This window comes from Alosa sapidissima, chromosome 12 (assembly GCF_018492685.1).
Source record: "Alosa sapidissima isolate fAloSap1 chromosome 12, fAloSap1.pri, whole genome shotgun sequence".
Classification (NCBI taxonomy): domain Eukaryota; kingdom Metazoa; phylum Chordata; class Actinopteri; order Clupeiformes; family Clupeidae; genus Alosa; species Alosa sapidissima.
In genome coordinates, this window is record NC_055968.1 from 20,402,051 (window position 1) to 20,427,667 (window position 25,617).

Genomic DNA, 25,617 nt, shown 5'->3' on the forward strand with positions numbered 1-25,617 from the left:
CACTGTCCTCTGTCTATCTTCTCCTCCCTCGCTCTCCCTCTCTCTTCACTCCATTTCCTCTCTGCTTGGCCCTTTCCCTCCTTTCCCCTATTTTCCTCTTTCTCCTCGTCCATCTCTCCTCTCCTTTCTGTCTCTCTCTCTCTCTCCCTCCCTCCTGTCCTTTGTCCACCTCCCCCGCCCCCCCCCCCCCCTCTTTCTCTCATACAGCTGTGTCTAACCTGGACGTGGAGAGCAAGCTGACGTCCCACTACCAGGCCCCCTGGCACCAGCATCGTAATGTGTTCCACCCCTCCACCCGGCCGCCCTGCGTGGAGGAGCTCCACCGCCACGCCAAGCAGAGCCTGCGGGCGCTGCAACGAGGTCAGGCCCACAGCTGCCACAGTTAGCCATTAGTCTTCAACACCTCCATCTCTCTCTCACTCTCCCTTTCTCACTCTCTTTCTCTCTCGCTCTCTCTTTACCTATCTATCTCTTTACATATCTTTCTCTCTATCTATCTACACAGTATCTTTCTCTCCATCTACACAGTATCTATCTATCTATCTATCTATCTATCTATCTATCTATCTGTCTATCTTTCTCATGGTGTTGATTTTACAGTCAGGGTACTGGACTGATGTTGACACCCATTACTTTTTATATCACAGTTATCTCACTAATAGTGCACGTGTGTGTATGAGCATGTGTGTGTGTGTGTGTGTATGTTTAGCCAGCCTCACTTGAACTGTATGTCTGTGTGTGTTACCTTATGTAATGTGAGATGTAATTGACAAGCATGTGATCTATGACCTGGCCACGTTGTCTCATGTTGTTTTTATGTCTGTCTGTTTGTTTGTTTGTTTTTCTAACATCATTCCAAAGGCTTCTCATGGAGTCATGAGCCAGGTCTGCATTTCTGTCTTCCATAGATAAACATTGCCCCCTAGTGGCATCCAGAAAAAAATACACAAAAAAAGTATCTGAAATAAGATGCACTGGGGAATTCAGTTGTGTGGGAAATTCACTGGGAGATTCCCTGTGTCATAGTAACTGCATGCCATAGACAAATGTGTGACAGTGTGTGTTTGTGGTGTGTGTCGCCCTGTGTGCCCTGCACACACAGTAATGATATGTTTGTGCCAAATGTGTGTTTGTGTCCGTGTGTGTGCTGTGCTGTAGAATTAGCTGGGTGGATCCCCATGTGATGTGAGGTGTTTATTTAACAGTGTTTCTCTACTGTGAATGTCACATGATGTGTTGACTTGTGATGTGGTATTTGTGTTGATGTAGCCTACACACAGTCAACATCCTTCGTGTGATGTTCTTTGTGTAAAGAGGCAATTTTGCATGGACTATAATTCAGTAATTTTGTGTGTGTGTGTGTGTGTGTGTGTGTGTGTGTGTGTGTGTGTGTGTGTGTGTGTGTGTGTGTGTGTGTGTGTGACTCTCTCTCTCTCTGTGTGTGTGGGCATGTCCAAAACAGACCAGCACCAGCGTCAGCAGGCCAGTAACAGGGAACGGCGGGTGACCATCAACATCTCGGTGGCACCTCCCATGCCCACGTACCCATCACCCCGCACACTCCGGAGGCGCGAGCTGAAAGCACGGCACTTGAGAACGGTAAGATTCCACCTACACCTACACCAATACCTTGCCTTGTCTCTCTGTCTTGTTTCACACACAGAAAAAGTAGCCTGTTTGGGTTTTCACACCTACTCAAGTAAGCTCAACTAGTAAAACTGCTCCTCGCACTGTCATGTTAATTAGCTTGATACTCTGGAAGCACAGATACCACTGAAAATGTGCCATTTCACTGAACCTTGAGTCACTTTGAATGAAGGCATGTACTAAATGTCATTTTTAAGACATTCACATGGGTGTGTTGTCTTAGCTAGTAAAGGCGTTATGAGTAGCTGTTTTTGACCAGCATGCCTGTTATGTGTGGATGGGTTCTGTGTAGGAGAGGACAGGGGGGGACATAGACACAGAGGCACCTCAGACACAGGTAAAAGAGTTTCTCCACCGCTGTCATCACAACCTGTGTTTTAGCATGCTGCATCAATCAGCCCATCGGATCTCTTGAGGTAGATTGTGCCCAGCGGTCAGAGATGGACAATGTCTCAAATAGGCCACTGCTGTCCATCCATAGAGCATGGAACACATTCTGTATTCTTTATTCCTTCTGTCATTTTGGTTGGATCCCTTTTGTTTTTTTATGTACAGTAGTAACAATATCCATTTAAATGTACATAGGTAGTCGAGTTTGAAGTTGTTGAGGCGTGAAATCACATATATTTCCACCATGTCAACATTGATTGGAAATACATTAACCATGTTCTCTTTGTGATTATGCATGCTACCTACGTCACCTGTGTTCTCTCTATCTCTCTCTCTCTGTCTCTCTCTCTCTCCACTCTTTCTGTGAGATGACCAGTTAGCTAAATGTACACCTTTTGTTTTGTATCTCTCCTGTTTAAAGCTGCAAGAGGAAGCAGCTAGGGAAGCTGATAGTCAGACCATACAGAGACAGGTAAACACTAAGCTACAGCAGCCATGTCATATGTGTCTCCTGTGGTTCATTTATCCAAATCATTCATGAGTCATGTACCAAGTCAGCCGTCATTGTGGGATTCATTGTCCTGTTTTCCCCAATTAGGTGGAGGATCATTTACCTTCCTCTGCATTTAAAGACATGGTGTCTCATTTGTAAACATTTGAACATTCAATAGACCCTCAAGTAATGAACTATCTCTGTCACAGCAAAACATGGAAAATATTGTATTTCTTCCACAGTGACAGACATCCCAGGCAGAGGTTCAAACGTTGTGTCTTTTTTTGTCTAACTTATAATTAATTCTTATTCTAGGAGTGGACATGTCTTTATGGAGACATGTAAGCACAGAGATGGACTCCATTATGTTCATTAATCTTCCAGCTCCCCTCCCCACTGTCAATCCCTGATAATCCATACCTAGACCACCATGTTTTTCCTCGCTGTGTTGCCCCCCTCCCTCCATTTTTAATTTCCCAGTAAGTAGGAGTATGTCCATCTTGTTTGTTTAGTTCTGATCCCCATTCATTGTTGCCGCCCTTGTGTTTGTACCCCTGTGTGTTTGTAGTTTGAGAATGCCCGCTCATCCTCCCCCACTGAGTGCTGCCACTTCTCTCCCTGGAGAAAGGTACTGTAACCCCCCCCCCCCCCTTCCCCCACCATGACGTCCACCACCACACCCACGACTCCGGTCTCTGCTCACAGCGTTTTCTACTGTGTGTACTAATAACTAACTTTCAATGTTCAATCCTCCCCTTTTTAATCCCTTAACACTTCTTATTTTCTCACTTCTATGCAGCAGCCTCATTAAATGAATGTTACTTCTCTACTTTGCTATCTGCTGTGTATTCCTCTCAACAGCGTTAGGATGTCAATTAAAGTGAGTTGCTTCACTTTGCTACTCCTGACAATAAGAAGGTTTCTCCTGTTAACTTTGACAGCATACACACTGTATGTGTTGTATGTTCCTCAGCATGTTGGAACAAAATATCACAATTTAGATCATGATAATGCAGTATTTCTTGCATAAATGCATTGTAACTTGAAGAGTTGTGCTTCTGAATCTGGAGTATTTGGCTGGGTGTAGCAATGTAATTTTAGACTCTGGAAAAGACATTTGATGTCTTGCTACCCTTCAGTGTGTCGTGAGCGGGAAGTTTAAGAGGAGTCAGCTTTTAAGTAGAGTATGTGTGGAATGTGTGTGTGTGTTTCTGTCTGAAAGAGAGAGAGAGAGAAAGAGAGAGAGAGACAGAGAGAAGGGAAAAGAGAGAGAGAGAGCAACTGTTGCCAGGGATCTCATAATGACAGGGTTTCCAGGGTGAAGCTGGTGTCTGAGTGGAGTAAGTGTGTGTGTGAGAGAGTGTGTGTGTAAGAGAGCACACTGTAATTACCCATAAAGCCTGTGTGCTGTGGTTTCCCACAGACCCCGCCTGTGCGTCTGACTCAGGGAGAGAGGGCAGCTGTAGTGCTCTTCATTTACCCATGAGTCCTTTCTCTCTCGTTTTCTCTATCACTCTCTTTCTCTCTCTCTCTCTCTCTTTCTCTCACACACTCTCTCACCCCTCTCTGTTGGCCAGATTTCATGAATGACATTCTTTTACACTTCACCCCTGAGGTCCCCTCTCCCTTTTCTAATGAAAATAGCCTTTGAATGGAGGCCAGAAACTAGATCCAAACCAATACATTTGCCTTTTTCATTGCACCCCCTCCCTCTTTCTCTGTCTCTCTCTCTATCTCTCTTCCACTCACTCATACACACACACACACACACACACACTAGGTTCACTCTCTCCCCTTCTCACTCCTCTCACTCTTCTCACTATCCCTCTCTCTCCTCTCTTTCCTCCCTACCCCTGTCTCCCCCCCTCCCCTCCCCTCTCCTCGCTCCTCTCCTTCACTTTCTCTCTCTCTCCCTCTTGCTCTTTCCCTGTCCCTCCTCGATCTCTCTGACAGCCTGCATCTCTCTCTCACACCCCTCCTCTTCCTCCCCTCTCCCTGTCTGATGGCCGCTCTCAACTCTTTTCAAGCCAAAGTGCTTTTTTTTGTTTGACAAACAAATCAGCTGTACACTCACTCGCTTTGATTCTGTTCTTCCTTTTTGCACCAGTAAAACTTTTTATCTCCCCCCCCCTTAATTTGTGGGGGTGAAAGTTGCCTTGGAAACGGTTTCCTTTCGTGGCCAATGTTTATTGTGAGGCCCTCACCAGTCTGTAGGAGGAGTGAGAGAGACAAACTGAGAGAGACAGAAAGAAACAGAGAGAGAGAGAAAGAGTGAGAGAGAGAGAGAGAGAGAGAGAGAGAGTGAGAGTGGGGGGAGAACACACAAAAGCTGATGGACCAGCTCTCAATAAGACCAGCTCTTAACCATGGGGGGGGGGGGTGGTGCCATACACTGGTGGCTCTCAGCTTGTCGGCTCGCACGCACATGACTTTGTAAACATTCTGCAAGGTAAGGCTGTTTCTGCTTCTCTGCTCTGCTCTGCTCTCCGAGGGATGGGATCTGACATGGAGGACAGGCATGTCCACCACTGAACCTGCATGTTAAAGGGAGAAGGCCTGTTGTGCTGCGCTGTGCTGCAAGGGTAGGGACAGACTGTTTATTCTGGCTGGGAGATCACTATATTAGGGAGTGGGGAGAAAAGAGGGACAGACAGAGGATGATGCAGGAGGGAGAAGGAGCTGTGGCTCTCAGCCTGTGCTCCTCACTGGACGCTGTGCTGCAGAGATTGCTGTGTTGTTGTTTGGGTGGTTGGTTGGTTTGCTTGCTCAGGTTAAAGGGTTTTTTTTAGGGTAGAGAAGCCTTGATAACTGCGGTCATGTTCTCACTGCTCTCAGCAGCAGACTGTACAGGGTTTGCTTGTTCTCTCTCTCACTCACACATACACACACACACACACACACACACACACACACACACACACACACACACAGAGTATCTGATTTCAGTCTTTTTTACACTATTCATTGTGAGGAAAATGGAGATAGTGTTATTTAAAGTTTTTCGTTTTTGTTTATGATAGACTGGTGTGAACAGGTGGTTGACACACAGTCCAGTCATACTGATTTGTATGAGCCTCCTTTTAGAAATGACCTCTTGGATATACAGAATTAAAATGATTATCAATTATTCAGTTAGCATTATACAAGACTCTTAGCTATACATGGCAATGCGGTTCTTTTTCAGACCTCTATTTCTTATTGTTATTACAAAGAATGCAAACTCTAAAATTAATAACTTTCACGTAATTCATATATCTTTTCATAGCTTGACATTGATTATCCTCAGCATGTTATCTCTCCCCATTTCAAGCCGTGTGCACCAAAGGGCTGTTGTTGCTGTGTTTAAATTTAAATGTACCCCTACAAGGTTATTTGTCTTTCTAGTTGCACTGCTTTTGAATGTTTTCTTGCTGTGGGACTTCTTTCAGGCAAACCTAGATCAATACTCGGCTTCACTAATTCTGCTTCATCTTTATCTGTTTCACTCATACATCCCAGAGTGTTTAATCTCACCTCACTGTTTGACATGCTTCTTGTGTGTAACCAATTAGTTTCAAATTCTGTGATGTGTGCTTGTCTTCAATAAAACATTATGTCAGGTGTGGTAGAATATGTATCCACCCTGACACAGGGCCGGTTTCCTAAACATGGAGTAAGCCTAGTATTAGACTGGAAGAGAACTTCAATGGAAATCTCCTTTGGAGAAAGCTTTTAGTCTAGCGTTCTCACATGAAAGACTGAGAACATTGCCGAAGCCAGCACACATCAGTTAGTGACATTACGCACCTTGTGGCCACTAATATCCCATCCCTCTCTCTCTCTGTCTCTCTCTTTGTTTATCTGTCTCTCTGGTGGTATCCTCATCTAACCCTGCCAGCTAACCCTGCTGTGACCTTACCGCGCCATTGTCCTCATGTGTTTCCAGGCTGCTCCACCCACTGACCCCGACTCAGAGGTGGTGGCTCTAGGCCACCGGCCCAAGTGCCCCATCCCTAACGTCCCCTCCACGCTGGACAAGCAGACTAACTGGTCCCACCCGCTGCCGCTGCCCACGCCCGAGGAGAGGATGAAAACCGATTCCCAAGTGGTCACCTCGTGCGTCGTGCCCATTAACGTTACGGGTAAATTGCCGAAGCTTTTTCATCCTTTTACTGCTGGCCACTAACTGACGGTGCTGTGTGTAGGCTACCTGCCAGTGTGGATGTGATGGTGCTTAATAGACCCTGCTGTTCATTTGTATCTCATAGTTTCCTTAAATAAATGTTTGCGCCTGCAGTTCAGCTGGGGGAGTAATGTGTTTGCATTGCCAGGGTCATTGACTCTCACTCGCTGGAATGTCTGGTATGATAATGACTGATAAAGTGCAGTCCATTTCTCTGTCATTTTGGATAAAACTCCAGCTGACTGAGAATAAATGGACTTGTATATACACTATGCTATTATTAATTAGGCATATTGAAAAATAATTTCTTAGCTTAGATATTTATGATCCTATGAATACATAAACACAGGTCTGGTTGTGTAGTTAGTGTTGAAATAGGACTTTGATGTGTTGACACACAGTCAGTGATTCATAAGTAACTGTAGCATTATGATGTTTTACGGCTGTGTTGGCCCATGGTTGATAACACCCATGAATGGCTTTGTATAAACTGGGCTGTCCCGTTGACTCTAGAATCATTAGTGTTGTTCCACAACCCATCAGGAGCATTCTCCGCTTGTGTCTATCCTGCGTTTCAATTGCATAGTAAGCACTTCTGGTTTGATCTCTGGACCAAAGTACATGTAAGTGTAAAGAGACACTGATCGATAAATTATACAGTGTGATTTCATACAACGTTCAATGTTATAGTAGTCAGTTGCTGTCTGTAAAGAATATTTGCTCAACACTTTTGCCCTGTCGAAGGACAAATTCATTATTTAGAAGGATGTCCCCGATTAGTCAAGTGATGAATCTGATGATGGCTATTAGTATTTATCTATCATTTTGTGTTTAAGCCAAAAACGTACCTGATATACTGAAATACTGTGTCACAATGAAGTATAACTTGTTTGATAAATGCCATGTAATCCTGCGGCATGGAGACCAGCCTCGCACTGCATCCCGTGTGCTGTAATTTGAACTGAAGTGAGAGTTTGCAGCAGGCTCTCCGTGTAAGTGTGTTGAATCGTGTATTGTGTGTATTGTTTTCAGAGGAGGTGTCCGTCTCTTCCTCCCCCCCAGCGATATCAGCCTTCTTCAGTGAGCCATGTTTTACGTGTCCATTTGACTGTGTCGCTGTACTAGTGTCATCACATCCCCCCCCTCCCCTCTAATTCACCCACAGATACTGCTGTAGAGAGTCTAGCCTCATGTGTCATTTGCATATAGGACATGAACATTGGCAGAGTGCTTTAATAGTGCCCACATTGTTTTTTGTTCAGTGCTTGATGGGGCATTTTCACAAAGGTCATCGCTGAATTTCCACAGTCTTTCAAATGGCTTAACATCATCATGGCTAATGAGACAACCAGCTTAGCATGTGAATCTAACCGCAGGCCTGAGCTATGTGAGTTCATTGTCATTAAAATGAAGTGAATCCACTGCAAAACCCACGTGTAACTCATTGCAAGACATTGTCGAAGGGGAATCAGGTAAAAAAACACACCAGTTACGGTTCATAAACCATCACCTTCCTGGCTGTTTGGATGGCTTATGTGTTCTGGGAAATGCAGAGGAGGTTAGACAGTGCCCCATGCATGCCAATTAGTCGCGTTAGGGGGATGAAAAAAGCCTGGCCAAATTCATTTACTGTCCACTGCATTGAGTTGAGGTGGTCTGGACATCACCAGGCCAACCGAATCGGAGTCAGGGTAAAGGCAGACGGAAACAGCACGCTGCAGGGAAAGTACGGCAATTGCTGTGATGCTGAAAAGTCAAACTAGCGATCACATGATAACTCATGAAGCGCGATGAGGGTAAACAGCACAACAAATCAGTGCTGGGAGGGAGAAACTGTGAAAAGACAAAAGAAGGGGGAATGGCCAAAGTGGGCTTAGGGCGTGGTAGTAGGAACGGCAGGCTATTTATTTGACTAGTCTGTATACCCTACCCCAACTTGTTTTGCTTTTGTTTCAAATGTGTGACCCCAATCAACTTGCATGACATTACATTCTGTACGTCTGGTATTATATGTACTGTCAATACAAAGGCATAGTGTGTTTTGATGTCAAATCCAAGTGATTATGTGTCCTATGCCTGTATTCACAAACAATATACAGATCTGAAGCCAGTAAATGTAGTGATGTATAAAATCAGTGTACATGCATGCCTAAACATTTGGAGCAATAATGACAAATATCCATCAAGATCTAGTCTGGAGATTGCATGCTTTCGAAATGCTCCGATAAGCACACTCATTTTTTTAAATCCAGAACGTGCGTAGCTTGCTGCCACAAAGACTAAAAAGTAAACCATTCTGTGGTAGCCTAGCGGACGGCAAGTGTTTTAATGCAGGCACAGATCAAGTGACGAAATTAGCATCCAAGCAGCTCCCTGAGGCATGAGTGTGAGAAAGCTAAGAGGAAAGGACACGAGCACAGTCACTGGCACACACAACAGCCTCTCACATGCCCGCTCTTCCCTTTGCAGGGGTCGGCTTTGACAGAGACGCCAGTGTGCGCTGCTCACTCGTTCACTCCCAGTCGGTGCTTCAGCGGAGGAGGAAGTTGAGGAGACGGAAGACCATCTCCGGAATTCCCAGGCGTGTACAGCAGGACCTAGGTACGGCAGACCGTTACTCATGTGCATGGTTCCTTTTTTTCCCAATATAATCAACTACATTGATGAGTATTATTTAAAAAATCTGAAGAATCACAAAGTGACAATAGGGAATAGTGTAGAGTTACTGTCTGTCTGAAAGGAGGGAATATTAGAAAAATGTGTGTTTATTCAATACTACTGTCCTTCTTAAAAGCACAGTAAAGGATTGAGAAATCCTTGATATCTAGTTCTCTTTTGACATCGTCAGTCTCCATTTGCTTTTGACTAACATAATGTACCTTTGTTTCTTCAGACTCGGATGAGTCTCCTGTTGCGAGGGAGCGGACGGTGATTGTGCACGCGAACCCCGAGGCCTGCCAGGAGGACGACAGGCTCAGCAGCCACCTCAGTACCAAGGACTCGGGCTGCCAGACGGAGGAGATCCTCATCGCCGCCACGGCCCCCTCGCGCAGGCGGATACGAGCCCAGAGAGGCCAGGGCGCCACCGTCTCGCTCTCCCACTCCACGGGCAACATCTCTTCTCTGCCCGACAGCTCCGACACCATGTACAGCTCCTCCATGGGCGCCCGCCTGCGCTCCCGCAGCCTGCCCCGCGACGGGAGGCACCTGGTGGACGAGGACCACGACGAGAGTGAAGAGGACGATGAGGAAGAGGAGGAAGAGGAGCTCTCGCCGTTCGAGACAGAGGACTTCCTGCCAGTTCCCGGGGAGCACATCCTGAAGGACGAGGAGGAGAGCACGGATGACCAGGCGCTTCCTGAACATCAGCTCGGCAGCCTGAAGTACAAGCAGCACGCGGGGAGTCCCGAGCATGGCTGGCTGGAGCGTGGGCGCTCGCGGCTCCCGCGGAAGGTGGACATGGGGAGCTGCGAGATCTCGTCCAGCTCGGACACCTTCAGCAGTCCCATCCACTCGGTGTCCAACGCCGGGGTGCTGACCAGTCAGATGGACCACAAGGAGGACCACCAGTCCTCGAGTGGTAACTGGAGCGGCAGCAGCTCCACCTGCCCCTCACAGACGTCCGAGACCATCCCCCCCGCAGCCTCCCCACCACTGACCGGCTCCTCGCACTGTGACTCGGAGTTGTCCCTTAATGCAGTTTCGCATGCCAATGATGACACAGCCGGTTTCATCCTAGACCCTTACCCGACGGACAGGCTGCAGGGCCTCAGGGGCCACAGGACGGGCTCTTTCACCTCAACAGCCACGGACATGCTGGACGACGCAGGGGTCAGCACGGCCAGTGAGGGAGAGTGGGGCTACCCGCACCACCGGCACAGCACGTCCTACCATCAGGACTTCAGCCCTGAACACTCAAGGGAAGAAGAGGGCAGCTTGGAGTGCCCGAGCTTCGCCAGCATAGCCACCTTTGAAAGCCTCACGGACAAGCCACCGTCTGATAAGGCTGACACCGTCTCCCACTACTCGGTGGACACCGAAGGCTACTATACCTCCATGCACTTTGACTGTGGTCTTAAAGGTAGCAAAAGCTTCACGTATAACTATGCAGCTCAAGAGCAGCGTCAGGCGGAGTACAGAAGTCACATGACCCTCGGGAGACACTGTCTATCCCTGAGAAAACCAAAGGCGAAGCCTGCTCCGCCCCAACGCAGCACGTCCCTGAGGAAAATCAGTGGTGCTGGAGGTGGAGGCCCTCACAACAAGAGCGAACCAAAGATAACCTGTGGGCAGACCCTGCCAATGTCTTCCAGGGAGAGGAAGCTGCAGCTGGACTTAGCCAGCTCCTCAGGACCGCCTGAGAGTGAGGAGACGCTTGAAGCTTGGGGGGTGGAGAGCACCAGCGAGATGACTGATGTGACGTTGTTTGTTTCTGGTGAGACGCACTCTTTCAAGGATGAAGGGGCCGTGCAGTCTGAGTATGCGGATCTCTGGCTCCTCAATGACCTGAAGTCGAACGATCCCTACAGGTCGTTGTCGAACTCCAGCACTGCTACAGGTACAACGGTCATCGAGTGCATCAAGTCCCAAGAGAGTTCTGAATCGCAGACGTCGCAGTCGGGGTCACGAGCCACCACGCCCTCACTGCCTTCAGTGGAGAATGAGTTCAAGCTTCCCTCGCCAGAGAAGCTGATTGGCCTCGCCTCACCCTCCAGTGGGTATTCCAGCCAATCAGAAACCCCGACATCCACCTTCCCCTCTGCTTTCTTCCCAAGTCCCTTATCCCCGAGCAGTGGCAAGAGGAAGCCAAAAGTTCCCGAGAGAAAGTCCTCTCTCTCTTCCTTACAACTACAACAACAACAACAACAGCACCAATCATCCAAGAGGGACCTAGAGCTGCCAGTCATACCTCCAACTCACCTTGACCTAAGTGCTCTTCACAACGTTAACAAGCCTTCAGCCCACCGGAGCCAGATGCACATCCTCCATCAGAACAAGCAGAAGGCGGCAGCTGCTGCAGCAGCCAAAGCAGAGGCCAGAGCCTCTGCAGCCGCTGCCGAAGCTATTGTCGGCGCCGCATCCATGGCCATCACTCCCACGGTGCTTCGTTCAGTCCAGCTGCGGTCTGTCGGGAGGTCCGGCGAAGGAAGTTACGAGAGGCTCGCCACCGCCACACGGCCCAAGTGTCCCACTGTGACCATCAGCACCACCCCGGCAAACACCAAGCCTTTAGAATCGCGGAAACCTCCACCTTACAGACCCCAGGAACCCCACGCTCAGGAGCACTGTGGATCACTGTTTACTCCAGGCAACAGAGCCGTGGCAAAAGATGTAGCAAGTAACAGTGGTGTGAGATTCAGGCACGACAGGCTTGCACCAATGCCCCTGTGGAGTATGACAGCCTTCCGAGGCCAGCCAGACCAAGCGGGGCCTGAAGATGACCACTTGGAGAGCGGGACCGAAGGTCAGGGGATCTCTGAGGGCACTGCTGATTCTGAGGAAGAGAAGCAAGGCTTGAGGGTCGTAAAGCCTCTCTTCCCCGGGAGCAGTATGGACGTGGAACAGAATGAAGCACTGAAATTGGAACTAAAAGAGGAAAGCTCGACGTTGTTGTGTCTGACTAAGACGGGGTCTCCACCGACCCAGCACGGAATAGCCAAGAGGTCTGAAAGTCTTGACCAAGTGCCTGATATAATAACTCAATCAGAAACATCGCAAGCTTACTCAATCAGCGATGCTGGTAACCAAGAGGAGGAATATGAAACATCAGGTGTTCCTACCAGAAGTGCCTCGCAGGACAGCAGGGAGGATGGCTCCACTCCAGACGAGGACTACTTCAGCAAGGGTATTTTGGTGTTTTACTCTTTCCAACAGTATTATCATTTAGCAATAAGCCCTGTGAACGTAGAACGTAGAACGTAAGCCCGTAGAACTGATTTTAGAACAGCTAAGGGGCGTTATCCGTGCATGCGGAGTGCCTAAAACCCCCTTTAGCTGTTCTAAAATCAGTGGTATATTGCTTTTCTAAAACGGCAACTACATATATCTGGCAAAATTTCAGAAAATATATTTCAGCCAATCATAATCAAAGAACTATCCGTTTTAGAATGTACTCTTTTATACTATACTTTTTTCATCTTTTGATAAATGAAATACATTCACTGTTATTGTGAGTTTTCAGTATTTTCAGGTATCTGGTGTTCAGGTGTTTGTGTTTGTGTCAAGGTGCATATTATTGAAACAGTTGTTCATTTCCTTTCAGAGTCCACACCCAGCGATCCCGCAGTATCTCCATTAAATGATGACAGTAGATCGGACGAGGACAGTGTCTTCCTGTCACCGAATCGGAGCCGTACAACTGAGGATCTCTTTGCAATGATTCACAGGTTAGTGGTCTGTTGCAGCAGTATTGTCAGCTTGTTATGTATCATCTGTGAAGCCAATAGAACTAATGTAGTTGTACATTTGATCTTGTTTAGGTCCAAAAGGAAAGTGCTTGGGAGAAAGGACTCTGGAGACCTAGGAGGGCGGAACAGGTTGGGTGGTGCATCAGCCACCACTCCACCCAACAACACTATGACCTCTCCAACTACGCCCGTTACACCAACCACGCCTACCACACCAACGGGTCCTCTTCAGAGAACTCCAGGACAGATATACAGAAGCGCGAAAAAGTCCAGCACCTCCAACGAGGAGTTCAAGCTGCTGCTGCTGAAGAAAGGCAGTCGGTCCGATTCCAGCTACCGCATGTCGGCCACAGAGATTCTGAAGAGCCCGATCGCGCCAAAGTCTCCCGGTGATTCGTTCGCCGAGGGGGGCAAGCAGCTAAGCGAGCCCGGCTCTCCCCAGCATCAGCAGTCCCCGCCAGGCACATCCGAGCAGCTGTCCAGCCCTTTCCCCAAAGCCAACACAGAGGGCTTTTCCCCGAAAGCCTTTCCTGTCACTGCCTCTTCACGGCAGGGGCGCTCTAGAATACCACCTGCTGCAAACAGCAGCCGGTACAGTACCCGCAGCCGGCTGTACACGGCACCCATGCAGGCAATCTCAGAGGGGGAGACGGAGAACTCCGACGGGAGTCCACACGACGACCGCTCCTCTTAGAGTATGCACCTTCCGCTTTAACACTGTAAAGGCTACTAACACAAAAAAAAAAACATTTTTTAAAAGAAGGCATGACAGGAGACAAAAAAAACGAGAAAAGCCTTCAGACGGAGCTAATGCTCTGACAGTTGCATTGTTCGAAGATAATTTGATGCGTGTGTCACTGAAAATTGTGAGAAGAAAATAAGGACAGAAAAAAAAAACTTTGTTTGTACCCTTTTTGTACCACACAACAAGAGTGAACTGGTTTTAGGGGAAAAAAACAAAGCCTATTCTAGTGATGTTGTAGTAATCCAATATGATTTTTAATTATTAATATTTTTAAAATGCTGCAGTCCTTGAGAACTACATCATGAAATGACTTTCAAAAGCTGGTTATCAAATTTAGAGTGATGATGAACTATGACAGAATACTTTACAAGGGCACAGGAGCATCATTCCACAAATGTCCAAGCAGTCCTTCTTTGTAACTTTTCAGAGAAAACACAAATTGCATTGTGAAATGAAATGAAAAATTCAAACATAATGTACTGCATAGGACATGACTGTGAAAAGCAAGTGGTCCAGAAAATTTTACAAGAAGGGAATGATCAATTCCTACATGCTAATTTGTCACTGCAAAGTGACACTTGGGACAATCTAATGGTGGCCTTTTGTATAGTGGGTCTTAGGATTGATTGGGCTGATATGACACGTGTTTAAGACTGTTCAGCCTTTTTACGGCGGGTCTGAAAAACCTTCAGCTGGAAGCTTGGCAGGGTAGGTGCTTTGTCACCTACGGCACCTTTGCACTTCTCTCAGTTCCTCAAGAATACCACTTCATAGAGTTTTATATGAAATTAATGCCACATTTTAAAGGTAGAGATATAAATATCTATATCTATATACATATATATATAAAGAGGCTATATACATATATGTTTTTAATGACACAAGCTCAAAATGGCAGTGAATTCTTTGTCAGTGGCACATGGTGATTACACCCAGCTATGCCTGCCTTAGGTGTTACAGTAGTTATTATGTGAACTCAATATACTGGGATCTGTCACATAAACCTCAGTGCAAGAGGCATGCTATTTAAAGCGCAGCTCTTCTATTTTAATTAAATGTTTGGTATTTCTAAATCTTCAAATCACAAGAGGAAACACATTGACTGTGCTCATGGTATTTTCCACATTTTTTTCCACCTACTCAGAAAAAAATAGACTGTTGTAGTGACAGTAACAGTTGATCACTTGAAAAATGACCACCATCATAGCTTTGTGGAAACTCTAAAACAATATGGTTACCCAATGTATTCTGTGAATACCTCTGCAATTATGTATACTGTTGATTTGAGATTTTATGCTGTTCACTCAAAGGTGAATAATTTAGTCATCACATTCACACAGACACACAGCAGGATTAACACTGTGCAATTTAGAATAGGAAAAACAAGCCCTGTGAAACCAGTAGATTGCTGGGTAGCAGAACACTTTGACCAGCATGTGGTGAAGTGTGTTTCGTTACATAATACCCCCCTTGTCTTCTCATTATACGCATGCATTTGAAAAAAAAAGCAAAATAAGAGAAAGTTTGCAAATGGGAAAATATATAAATATACCTATATATACATAAAAACTCAAATTTTGTGAATTAACATTGTCAACATCATTTGAAATTGTCTCGTCAGTATGTTGAGTAGATGTATACTGTATCCATTTTCTTCAAACTGTATGGTAGTGTTTTTTGCCATATCTAAGCAAACTTACTTGACAATCTTAATCAAATCTCTTATGGCTAGTTCGGGTGGAAACTTCAGAGGTGGCGACAAGGCAAAGGGAACATGGATTGAGCTGTGGCCGAGAGGCAGGGGTCAGAGAGCTTGGGCCTTACACAGGCCAAGATGGAATGGCTAGATGATGTGGCCGAAAGGCGTTCTGTAGTATACGTGATCATGGGTGTATGTATGCAATGTTGAGAGGGCAGTGGAAAGTGTAGAGTTGGAGCAAGAGGGATGGTTTTTGATTTGGAGGATGGCTCATGAGAGGATGTTCTTTGTGCAGCTAATTGCTGTTTTAAGGAAAATGGAACAGTCTTGAGCCTATTTTGCCAGGATCAAATCAGAGTGCAAAGTCATGTTTGAAAGAGTGAGTGTCTCATTGTGGTGTTCCATGTGAGAGACTTTCCATGTCTCTTGTTTTTGAGGTTTTTAAATTGTGACAAAAATGTGTAAATACATAGATTTTCTTAAACATATGCCACACCCCTATATTTTTGTTTCATATCCAAACCTTGAGGTTTTGGAATCTAACCATTATTTTTATCATTCTGATGCAGCAAATGACTACATTTAGATATATTTATTTTTGGTACTAAAAGACTAGAATCAAGAAAGAAAGGAACTTTGGTTCAAAATTGGAAATTGAAATAATTGTCCTGTAATTGGTGCGTATCTATTCTCTATAATGGCTTAGAATACGGAGCGCAATACATTTCAGCAAAGATTTTATTATTGTTTTACTCTAAATAAATTCTTATTCTTATTTTTGAACAAAAAAAGAGCTGAACAGACACATCAAGCATTGAATCATGTTTAATCAACTGTAGACACTGGTTACTTAGAACATAAATGAGGTTTACGATTAACCAATGAAAACCTCCTAACGCTAGGGGGGGGGGGGGGATACGACATATTACCGATAAGCTATAGTGTGTGTTAGCCAAACATTGAAAATCATTTAATTTGCAAAAAATATTTTCTGGTCCCCCATTTCACATACACAAAACAAATTGCCATCCCATTGACTCACAACAAAGATACAGCTTTCTGTTTGCTAAGGAAACACTGGTACAGACACAGAGTACGGTTTCACTCTGAGTGAAACTACTTTACAATATCTTTGTAGCTATACCTCTCTACTTGCATTGTTGCATGACACGAAGCTAACATGGCAGTGGCAAAGCTTTTAACTGTTAATGTCATTCTGGCCTTAAATGAGCTAAACCGACAAAGGGAAAACAATAGCGGCTGCCTCCTTTGACCACATATCTGCTATATTACTACTCCCCAAAGAGAGAGATGGTCTACTGTTGGTTTACATTGAGATGGCTTATGAGCTCTTTTGTAAAGGTTAAAAATGTTTCGAAATCTACCTTTTACAGGGTACACAGAGGGCAACAATTCTCTTTACCATCATTCCAAGAATTTAAAGTATAACTTAGACATTTGCACTGATATAGTGAAGTTTGTGAAGTATTCATTTTGTCTCTTGCTGTACCTAAAGTTATTTATATAGGATTTCCATTTTAAACTGTTTGAATTTTCTTTACAGCTGAACTAAGCATGCTCCAAGGGAAGAGACACAAGTAGCACATACTTTTACCAAAGGGTCTAAGTTGTCTACAGGTGTAAGCAAAGATGTTTTAAGGTTACTTGATCAAATAAAATATCATAAACAAATAAATTGCCTGCTTAAAAGAGAGTTACAAAACTGTTTCGGTACTAGATGCAACTCCTTCAGGCTGTAAGCTTCAATCAAGTAGATTAGCATCAGTTTTGTATTTTTGTACAGATTTGTAAATACAATACCTTTCTAAATTGTTGCAAAGGTGTTTCTTTTGTAAAATGTTTTCAAAGTTTACATTACTTCCAAGCCTTTGTATATTTTTGAGCTGTGCAACTCTTTAAGTCTTGTATTTATTTTTTAGTAAACATTGTGAAAATCCCATTGTAAATCTCTGAACAATGATTTGCCAGCATGACTGGCTGCTTAGTAAATGTGCATAGAAGGAGCCAATAAATGTGACTGCTTTGAAAACCAACCAGTCTGTGCTAATTTATCAATCTAAGATATATCCCTCATATCCCATCTGACCTCTTCTCATCTGATAAATGAGTTTGTGACATTTTAAGTAATACAATTACAGAGAAAATATAAATAATGTGTCCTAGACCTTGGTTAATGTCCTGCCTCACAGAAATGCAAATACTAGCTGAATTCTTAGCATTTGATCTAAACAAAGCTAACCTAAATAAAGTAATATAATATCACTCCTGACATCTTCAAGTTGCTCTCCTGACCCAGCACCAAACACCTTTTTCAAGCTAGTTTTGAATCAGCAGATATGATTAATATTGTCACATTAATCTCTACACAGTTTTTATTGGATCTCAGTGCTGCTTTTGACATGACTGACAGTCTAGAGTTGGGTTGGTTTATCTCACACTGAATTGTGAATATTATGTTGCTTTTGTCACTTATGCATTTAAGTGTCATGTATTCTATTTCACATAGAGTCCCCGAAGGCTCCCCTCTTGGCCCTCTATTATTTGAATTACAGTTGTGTTCAAATAAATTGCAGTGCGTATTATATTTTTATAGCTTTTATTTCCATATTTCAAATGTAATGGAACATCACACATTCAAATCCAAATCATGTCTGCATTACTTTTTTACAGGAAGTAAAGAAAATGAATATTAATCTGATCCAAAAAATAGCAGTGTTGAGATTTTTCTCTTCAACCTTGACATAAACTGAAGACATTTAAATTACTGATCTAATATTTAGTTGCATAGGCATTGTTTTTGATAACTGCTGCATATCTAGCCTACATGCCGGTCAAGGATGTGCATCACCCTAGCTCATTAAAATACATTTACGCTAAGGAAAATTATGGAGGATATAAGAAATTGACCATATGGAACACATTTATGATTTTATTTTAAATGCATCTGAAATGTTACATGATATATTGGGCTTTTAAGGCAAATTTGTATATTGCATTGGCATTTTTGGTAAATGTATCGTATTTCTCATTTGAAAATAACCTGGGTGAAACCAGACAAATCTGCAAAGCCTGCATTTACTCTGTAGATCTGTCTGGCAGTCCTCTAATGCAAAACTCACAGAAAACCCATCAGACTAGGTGGCAATACCATGTGACAGTCATAGACACTGATTTGCAGTATGTCTTGTATTAATCTTTCTTCTTCCTTAAGTCATGCATTAGAGATTGCAGTCTCCTCAACCAGCCCTAAAGGCAGAACGGTGTAACAATGTCATACGCAAAGTGAACATTGTGTCTTTATTTACACATTATTTACATTATTTACACAAGATTGTGGTCAAAACTGGTACTGCAATCACTTTCAAATTACTGTAGAGTGGTGTATCCCCTCCCCCTCCCCCCTGACTCGAGGTTGCCAACCCGGATGCCGAAACACTACTGACTTTGTGATTAGTACATAGGTGGAGGGTGGCGCATCAGGCCAAAACACAACATGACATGACAAAACACAACATCAACATCAGTTGGGGGCTGCAACTTCACTTTTTAAAATGACAATATCCTGGCTGGACTGCTGTTGTCAGTGATATAAGTATTTGAAATGAACATGATTTCTTAATGTCTAGTAACATACCAGGGCCATTTTATGATTAATTGAAATACATTTCTTACATACGGTTCCTTTAAGTGTCAGGTAGCCTAAGTCATTTTTAAAATCCAAAAATCAGGTCAAATGTGAAACTGATATTGAAATGTAAAAATAGAACCAGGCTAGTCCAATCTCTTTATGTAGGATCCTACCCTCTACTGCCACTGATTTTTTTAAAAATGTGTCACCAATAAATCTTTTACAAATAATGTATTAAGAGTATGGTCAGATTCATGTGGCAATCACACCCATAACAAAAGGTCTCTGCCCGTCTATCCATTTCATTAGATCCATTCTGTTTACAGAAAATGAACGCATACGTTCCACGTTGACGAGCAGTGAACGACCAATCGTTGGCCGTTCTACTGCGAAGACGTCTGCAGCAGTGTAAAATGTAACATGTAGCCTAACATTAGGCTACGTTCACATACAGTTCCTGCAGAACGGGTGTGTTGACAGACAGAGCCAACTGGGGAAAGGTTTCAGCGGAATTCTCTGGCAGCTATGTCGGCAAACAGTAAGTAGCCAGTTAACTTAACATGCAACTGTCTGTTTTATTTCCTCAACAGGACATTGTACCCAGCCCTATGGTAGTGTGCTCGCCTCCATGTTAAGGATATGCAGGGTGCCCGTTTGCGTTGTGAAATCAGCCATAGTCACAAATAACGTTCCACGTTTTCCAGCAATCACCCGATATAGCGTTCTTTACCTTGACTCTGTGTCTACCTCTTAAAACGTCAGAAGAAGGACAATTCCACAATATAAATGTGTAGATAACCACTCTTGATGACTGTAATACCACCACAAATGTTATACAATAACACATAGGCAACATCAAAATAGGCGGTGGTCTATAGCGTGCCAAGTGTATTTCTCGACCAATACAATAGTTTTCTTCATAACAAGAATAATTTGGAACGCTATTTTAATAGTAGGCATGAAAGTAATAGGCTATGGCGAATTATCTAAACGTTTATAAGAGTCAAGCACTAGCCATCTGTCGGTCTTTGTCCTGCTAGGCGTACTAATACTAGGCTACTTTCCTCTTAAAAAGACAGAGTGGTAGCGTTCCACCATTGCTGCCGGTTGTGCACTATTCGATACGCGCAAAACGGCTCTCTCATCTATACCTCAAGCTCCGTCAGTATAATTTACAACCACGAAATTGTTATTTAATTAATAGCCTACAATATGTAAAGGAGACGTATTTTTCCATGCACAATGCGTTTATCCTTTACATGTATGCCCTGTACCAGCCACATTATTTTAGCCAAGCATGTGTGCCTCAAGGCTTGGTGAAACCATCAACGTGAACTCCCCATGCCAGAATTATTGCATTCGTGTCCAGTCCAGTCATTCATACTCATTTGTCTTTAGGTTGTGTGCAAATAAAGGTTGAGGAAGATTATGATCAGGTAATGATTGAAGAACATCTCAGTTGTGAGGATGATGATGATTCAGCCCTGACAGGAAATACATCTGCAGCACTTTTGAATATTGACGGTAAGCCTCCTTGAGATATTTTGTATTTCTTTACATGGTAAATTATACATATAAACTCTATATTCAAAACTATTTATTTCAAATGCACATGCCAGCTCTGCAAATAATTGACAATAAAAGGACATAATGGCAAGAGAATATAGCCTACATTATTTCCTTTAGACATCTTTCTTGCTTTTTTTCTCCCATTTTCTATTTGCAATAAAGGAGGCCAGCAGAGGGACACTGGCAGACAGCCCACCACTTCTCTCATACAGACACCTAAGAGGTGGAGCTCAGACGGACAGAGGAGTAACGGCACCTCTCAGAACACAAGAGGGCAGGGCTCTGCCTCCGTGCCATTAACCAGCAGCATGGTATGGCACAAAGTCATGCTACAGTGCATCATGTGAATTAAAAAAAATTAAATCATATAACAAGTAGCAAGAGTGGCATTAAAGGAACACAAGAGGATGTGAATATTGAAATGTGGCATTGATTTTAACGCCCACAATGGTTTTTACATTGGCGTGTTCTGTAGAGGATGGAACAAGAGGGGGAGTCATCTCTTGAATATGACAGCCAACAACTTCATGAGGCAGGTGGATTGTTTTAACATTGTAGTTCTCAAGAACACCTTGAAGGCACACTACAGAAATGTGGCAAGTGTGCTGTTGAGTAGAGTGGTAACAGGTTCTGAACTGAATAAATAAATAAATAATACATTGCACATACTTATATTTAATTTATACTACTCTAAACCACCTTCTGAAAACAACTTATACTACTATCTACACTGCACTATATTTTTTGTCCTGTCTATGCACCACCTACTTTGTATATCACATACAGTGTAAGCACTTGTCTGCTTTTTTGCACTTCTGGTTAGACACAAATTGCATTTTGTTGTCTCTGTACTTGTACTCTGCACAATGACAAAGTTGAATCTAATCTAATGAATCTAATCTAATTAAACCCGACTCATTTTGCATTTATCAGGAGGAGAGCTCAATTTCAAAGGACTCCTTTGGCACTGATCAACTAAGAACCCTGGGTGAAATCCTTGCATATTGCCAGGTATGGTATAATGTTAATATAGGGACACAATCAAGATATAAATAGTTATGTTTATCATTTTTTTTTTAATTATTATTATCATCATCATCTCAGGTTATGTACGGAGCCATCCAGAAACTGGATGAGAAATTTGAACAGCTACAAGCCAAGGTGACAAATATTCAGCCAATCCAGCTGACTCCAGAACAGTTCCAAAAGGTAAATCCTGCCATACCCACCTTTCCATGGTCTTACAGTGTTTTACAGACATTATGGTTCATTATTGCATGGTGTAAATAAGGCCCAAACAAAGAACAGGTTTCATACAGTGATAAGGCTCATTTTCTTTTATTTACAAGTGACCATGTTTTTCATGGTTTGACAGGCTACATCAAAAACACCATCTCTGTCCAAGAACACAGACCCTCCTGCTGTAAGTGTGGACACGTCTTTGGCCCCAGACTTAGCCTTGTCCATGCCACATTTGGTGCGCGTGTGCTCTCCTCCACCCCCTCCCTCAGTGGAGGTGAAGAGGCCCCCAGTTCTCTCTCCAGCCCCGACCCAGAGACTTCCCAGCCCACCCAGCCTGGCCCCGCCGGGCCAGAATGATTCCCTGGTTAAGACCGTTGGCGCAGCAAACTTCTCAAACCATCCGACTCCCCTCAACAAAGATGTAGACCAGAAGATTCAAAGTCAATCTTACACAGCATATGGAGCCAGCCCTAAAACAGGTCCTGCCATCAATACTGGTCTAGAATCTTACGAGAAGTAGACATTGCTACTTAAATACTGAAACAACTTCAGCTACAGGCACAGTGTCTTGTATAACTACAGCTGTTATACAAAATAGCTAAGTTGTCCTCAGTCTCTCTGTACCAGTGTAGGTGCTAGAGACCTGCTTCATTGGTCGGTCTTATGTGGTTTTTCCTTTGCCCACATCAAAGTTGATTTTTGCCCACATCAATGTTGACATTGCTGACTCCGCCTGTAACTTTAGGGCTTAGATATTTTATATGCCATGTTTTGTTTCTGGTTTTCGGTTGGCAGCCAACTCAAATCGTTAATGTTGTTATTTTAAGGGGTTTATTTCTGTTTCATTTTTGTCAAAGATTAGATATTGCCTCAGGTAGAACATCAAAAGCCATACCTAATCAGCAAAGTAAGGCAGCATTGCCCTCAATCCTTTATTTATTTATTTTTTGGTGGGGGGACCTGCTCTTAAGGACACAGTTTGCAAATAATGAATACCATATTCTCAAATGTATGTGGTAATGCAAACTACAGGTTGGCTGGGCAGCAGGAAGAGGAATGTGTCCATTAGCCAGAGCGCCCTCCTGAAGGCAGAAAAGATGTCCAAACCTGGAAAGGCTGTCCGATTCCTCACTCGCTGTGTATTCTCCGTCGAGGAGATGAGCTGTAGCAACACTTTGGGTGACACCACCAGAGGCCTGAAGAAATTGGATCCAAATAAGCTTGGGGCCATCAGAGGTAAGGGAAGATGAACAGTCAGTATTGCCTTTGAAAGCAAATCAATTTCTAAATAAGCTGTTAATACCTGAGAAGGAGACATAAAGGAGAAATCCCGCGAGTTTTCACATAGATCTTCACTTTGAGGTCACCGAGTAGTCAGTATGAAAACATGTATGTGGGCATGTAAATAGGAGCTCAGACATGCCCCCAGATGTAGCACTGCAGCTGCCTGGCTGCATTAGCTGCTGGCTGTAGCAACTCGAGCTAGGTAAAACCAATTGTTTTCATTCATTTTTTTGTACTGACAGTACTTGGTGAACCCGAGAATGTATCTATGTGAAAACTCACCAGATTTCTCCTTTAATAATGATTTCATAACCACCGTGATTTTGTCCTCAGAATGGCTGGCCAGAAGGTACCCAGAGTATGATCTCAAAGAGAAAGGCAAAGACTGGAGAAAATGCATGTCGGTCATGAACTCAACTGCCAGGTACCTACGTCTGATGGCCAAGAGGCGACGGGTAGGTAGCACAATGAGAAAACAAGAACTGGCAATATGAAAACATGGCCCTGCAAGCTGATGGCTGATGCCTGTTGTCTCTTCATTCATCAACAGCTGAAAATACAGAGGGAGGATGAAACTCTGAAGACTCTTCATATCTCGGCATCGCACACAGAACCCATCCCGGAACCAGAAGCAGATCCTGACCCTGAGGAGGACCAGCCCACAGAGAAGTACGTAGCACAGATTGAGGAGTCCGTAGAGAATTACACTCCAGAGATGGAGTTCACAGTAGAGGAGTTCACAGCAGAGGAGTTCACAGCAGAGATCGATGTAGAGCTGTCTGACAGTGAGGAGGAAGACAACGCGAGAGTTAATAAACATATACAAAATGAGGAGGAAAACAGTCTGACATCCTACTCAGACACTGTATACGGTAAGTTCCATCTTGTTTAAATCGGATTATCTGTTCTTTAGCACGTTCTATGCACATCCATACGTCGAGTGCATATACAGAGAATCTCTGGGTTGATGAAATTAGGGATTTTTTTAGAGCATCTTGGGAACCCTCTGCGGAACGTGAAGGTACCCCAGTATGCCATGTTCACAGCCCTGCAGCGAACCAGGCCTGAGCTAGCAGCACGCGTCCTCATCAAATACATGTTTCCTGAGGAGGTGCTCGTGGTGAGCAATGTCCATGGCAACACTGAGAGTGGCATCCGAGCTCTGGACTACAACAAAATATCTGCTCTCAGAGGTTAGTGGCAGTTACCACTTGATGCGTGTTTAGTAGAGGTGTCAGTGTCTTTTTTGTGCATGTTACACCACACACTAAATTACGCAAAAAAAGATTGTTTTACGGTTTGTTTGTTTGCCCATTTTGCATTTTTTTGGGCATTCTCAGAACACCTACAAGAACGTTTCCCCTGGTTACTGTTGGAGGAGGATGGCCAGGACTGGAAGGTGTGTGTGGGAGCCATCAACAGCACCATCCGCAAGTTTAGACATGACCTCAAGATGGGCAAGGGCCGCAAGAAGGGAACATGAGGAGAGGCACAAGCACCAGCGACTCTCCTGACCAGTGTATTTCACTGGGAGAAGTGCTAAAGACACTGTGCCTGAGATCCAGTCAAACCGTTTTAATGTTACTACAGTGATTCTCATTCAGTGTATTGGAACCCCATCAAGATTACCAGAGAAATCTGTGAATATAATGGGGATATCTAAGGCTTTCTTACTGTATGATAGTTCTGTTACAGATCTTATTTTGTAAAAAAAAAAAAAAAGAATCATGACAGTCATGGATGCTAGTTCATTGAAGAAAGAAAATCATGTTAACCATCAAAGAATGTTTTTTTTTTTTCTTCAAATAAGTTTTTTTTTTTTCCCTGGAGAATAGGTCATACCTAACATTTGTATTTTTGAGCAACACTTTCATGGATAACAGGTAATGCCTTAAAGAAATTCTATTTAAATTCATTATTATGCGGTTTTTTTTTGGTAAAACATGGATCATCTTGTATATATATATTTTGTTAATTCATATGGATTTTTTATTTACATTGACATGCCCATACTACTAATACTGCCAATCAGATCACAGGGATATTTCCCCATTTGGGGAACTACACTCCTTTTCCACCTCCCCTTGACTTACACAATTGATTTTTATCTTTCTCCAGTTTATCCAGCCATTCTCAATGGGAGGTGGAAAATGAGTGTAATTCCCCAAATGGTGGAATATCCCTTTAATACAGAAATTGTTTACATAATATTGAATAAATATTGACAAAGTTTTGTCTTTGTCGGTTTTAAATTAATTCGAAACATTATGCCATTTTTTAAAGTCTGCCTTAGCCTCATCTTCAGATAAAATTTGAAGGAATGTGGTCAT

The 25,617-nt window shown here is 43.7% G+C and overlaps 2 protein-coding genes across 7 annotated transcripts in view; both read left to right on the top strand.

Moving 5' to 3' along the window:
• Positions 1-17,593, top strand: part of nhsa (Nance-Horan syndrome a (congenital cataracts and dental anomalies)) — an 89,990-nt gene extending 72,397 nt beyond the window's left edge. Inside the window, exons 2-13 of one of the 5 annotated variants that reach the window (XM_042057140.1) lie at positions 208-360; positions 862-885; positions 1,463-1,599; positions 1,940-1,984; positions 2,459-2,509; positions 3,099-3,158; positions 6,456-6,651; positions 7,725-7,772; positions 9,162-9,293; positions 9,586-12,537; positions 12,955-13,078; positions 13,172-17,593. In XM_042057140.1, the coding sequence (XP_041913074.1) occupies positions 208-360; positions 862-885; positions 1,463-1,599; positions 1,940-1,984; positions 2,459-2,509; positions 3,099-3,158; positions 6,456-6,651; positions 7,725-7,772; positions 9,162-9,293; positions 9,586-12,537; positions 12,955-13,078; positions 13,172-13,793 (4,544 nt within the window). In that variant the 3' untranslated portion in view covers positions 13,794-17,593. The remainder of the gene's footprint in view (positions 1-207; positions 361-861; positions 886-1,462; positions 1,600-1,939; positions 1,985-2,458; positions 2,510-3,098; positions 3,159-6,455; positions 6,652-7,724; positions 7,773-9,161; positions 9,294-9,585; positions 12,538-12,954; positions 13,079-13,171) is intronic. The other 4 variants (XM_042057142.1, XM_042057141.1, XM_042057143.1 and 1 more) reach the window with 4 other exon arrangements.
• Positions 17,594-19,574: 1,981 nt separating this feature from the next.
• Positions 19,575-25,520, top strand: zgc:113423 (uncharacterized protein LOC569178 homolog). 2 transcript variants are annotated; one of them, XM_042056081.1, is made up of 12 exons: positions 19,575-19,730; positions 20,591-20,716; positions 20,924-21,072; positions 21,237-21,293; positions 21,695-21,772; positions 21,866-21,970; positions 22,137-22,482; positions 23,036-23,239; positions 23,621-23,742; positions 23,838-24,159; positions 24,277-24,480; positions 24,628-25,520. In XM_042056081.1, exons 1-12 carry the CDS (start codon positions 19,718-19,720, stop codon positions 24,768-24,770), a joined length of 1,869 nt encoding a protein of 622 aa, XP_041912015.1. In that variant the 5' UTR covers positions 19,575-19,717; the 3' UTR covers positions 24,771-25,520. The 2 variants fall into 2 exon arrangements, with proteins under 2 accessions (XP_041912015.1, XP_041912016.1); XM_042056082.1 differs by having other exon boundaries at positions 21,698-21,772.
• The last annotated feature ends 97 nt before the right edge of the window (positions 25,521-25,617 follow it).

Bases quoted from the DNA above. Each gene is read 5' to 3' on its own strand.
- zgc:113423 (XM_042056081.1), top strand. The intron at 21,073-21,236 runs GTATGGCACAAA...CGTGTTCTGTAG, and splicing joins TGCCATTAACCAGCAGCATG to AGGATGGAACAAGAGGGGGA. The intron at 23,240-23,620 runs GTAAGGGAAGAT...TTTTGTCCTCAG, and splicing joins TAAGCTTGGGGCCATCAGAG to AATGGCTGGCCAGAAGGTAC.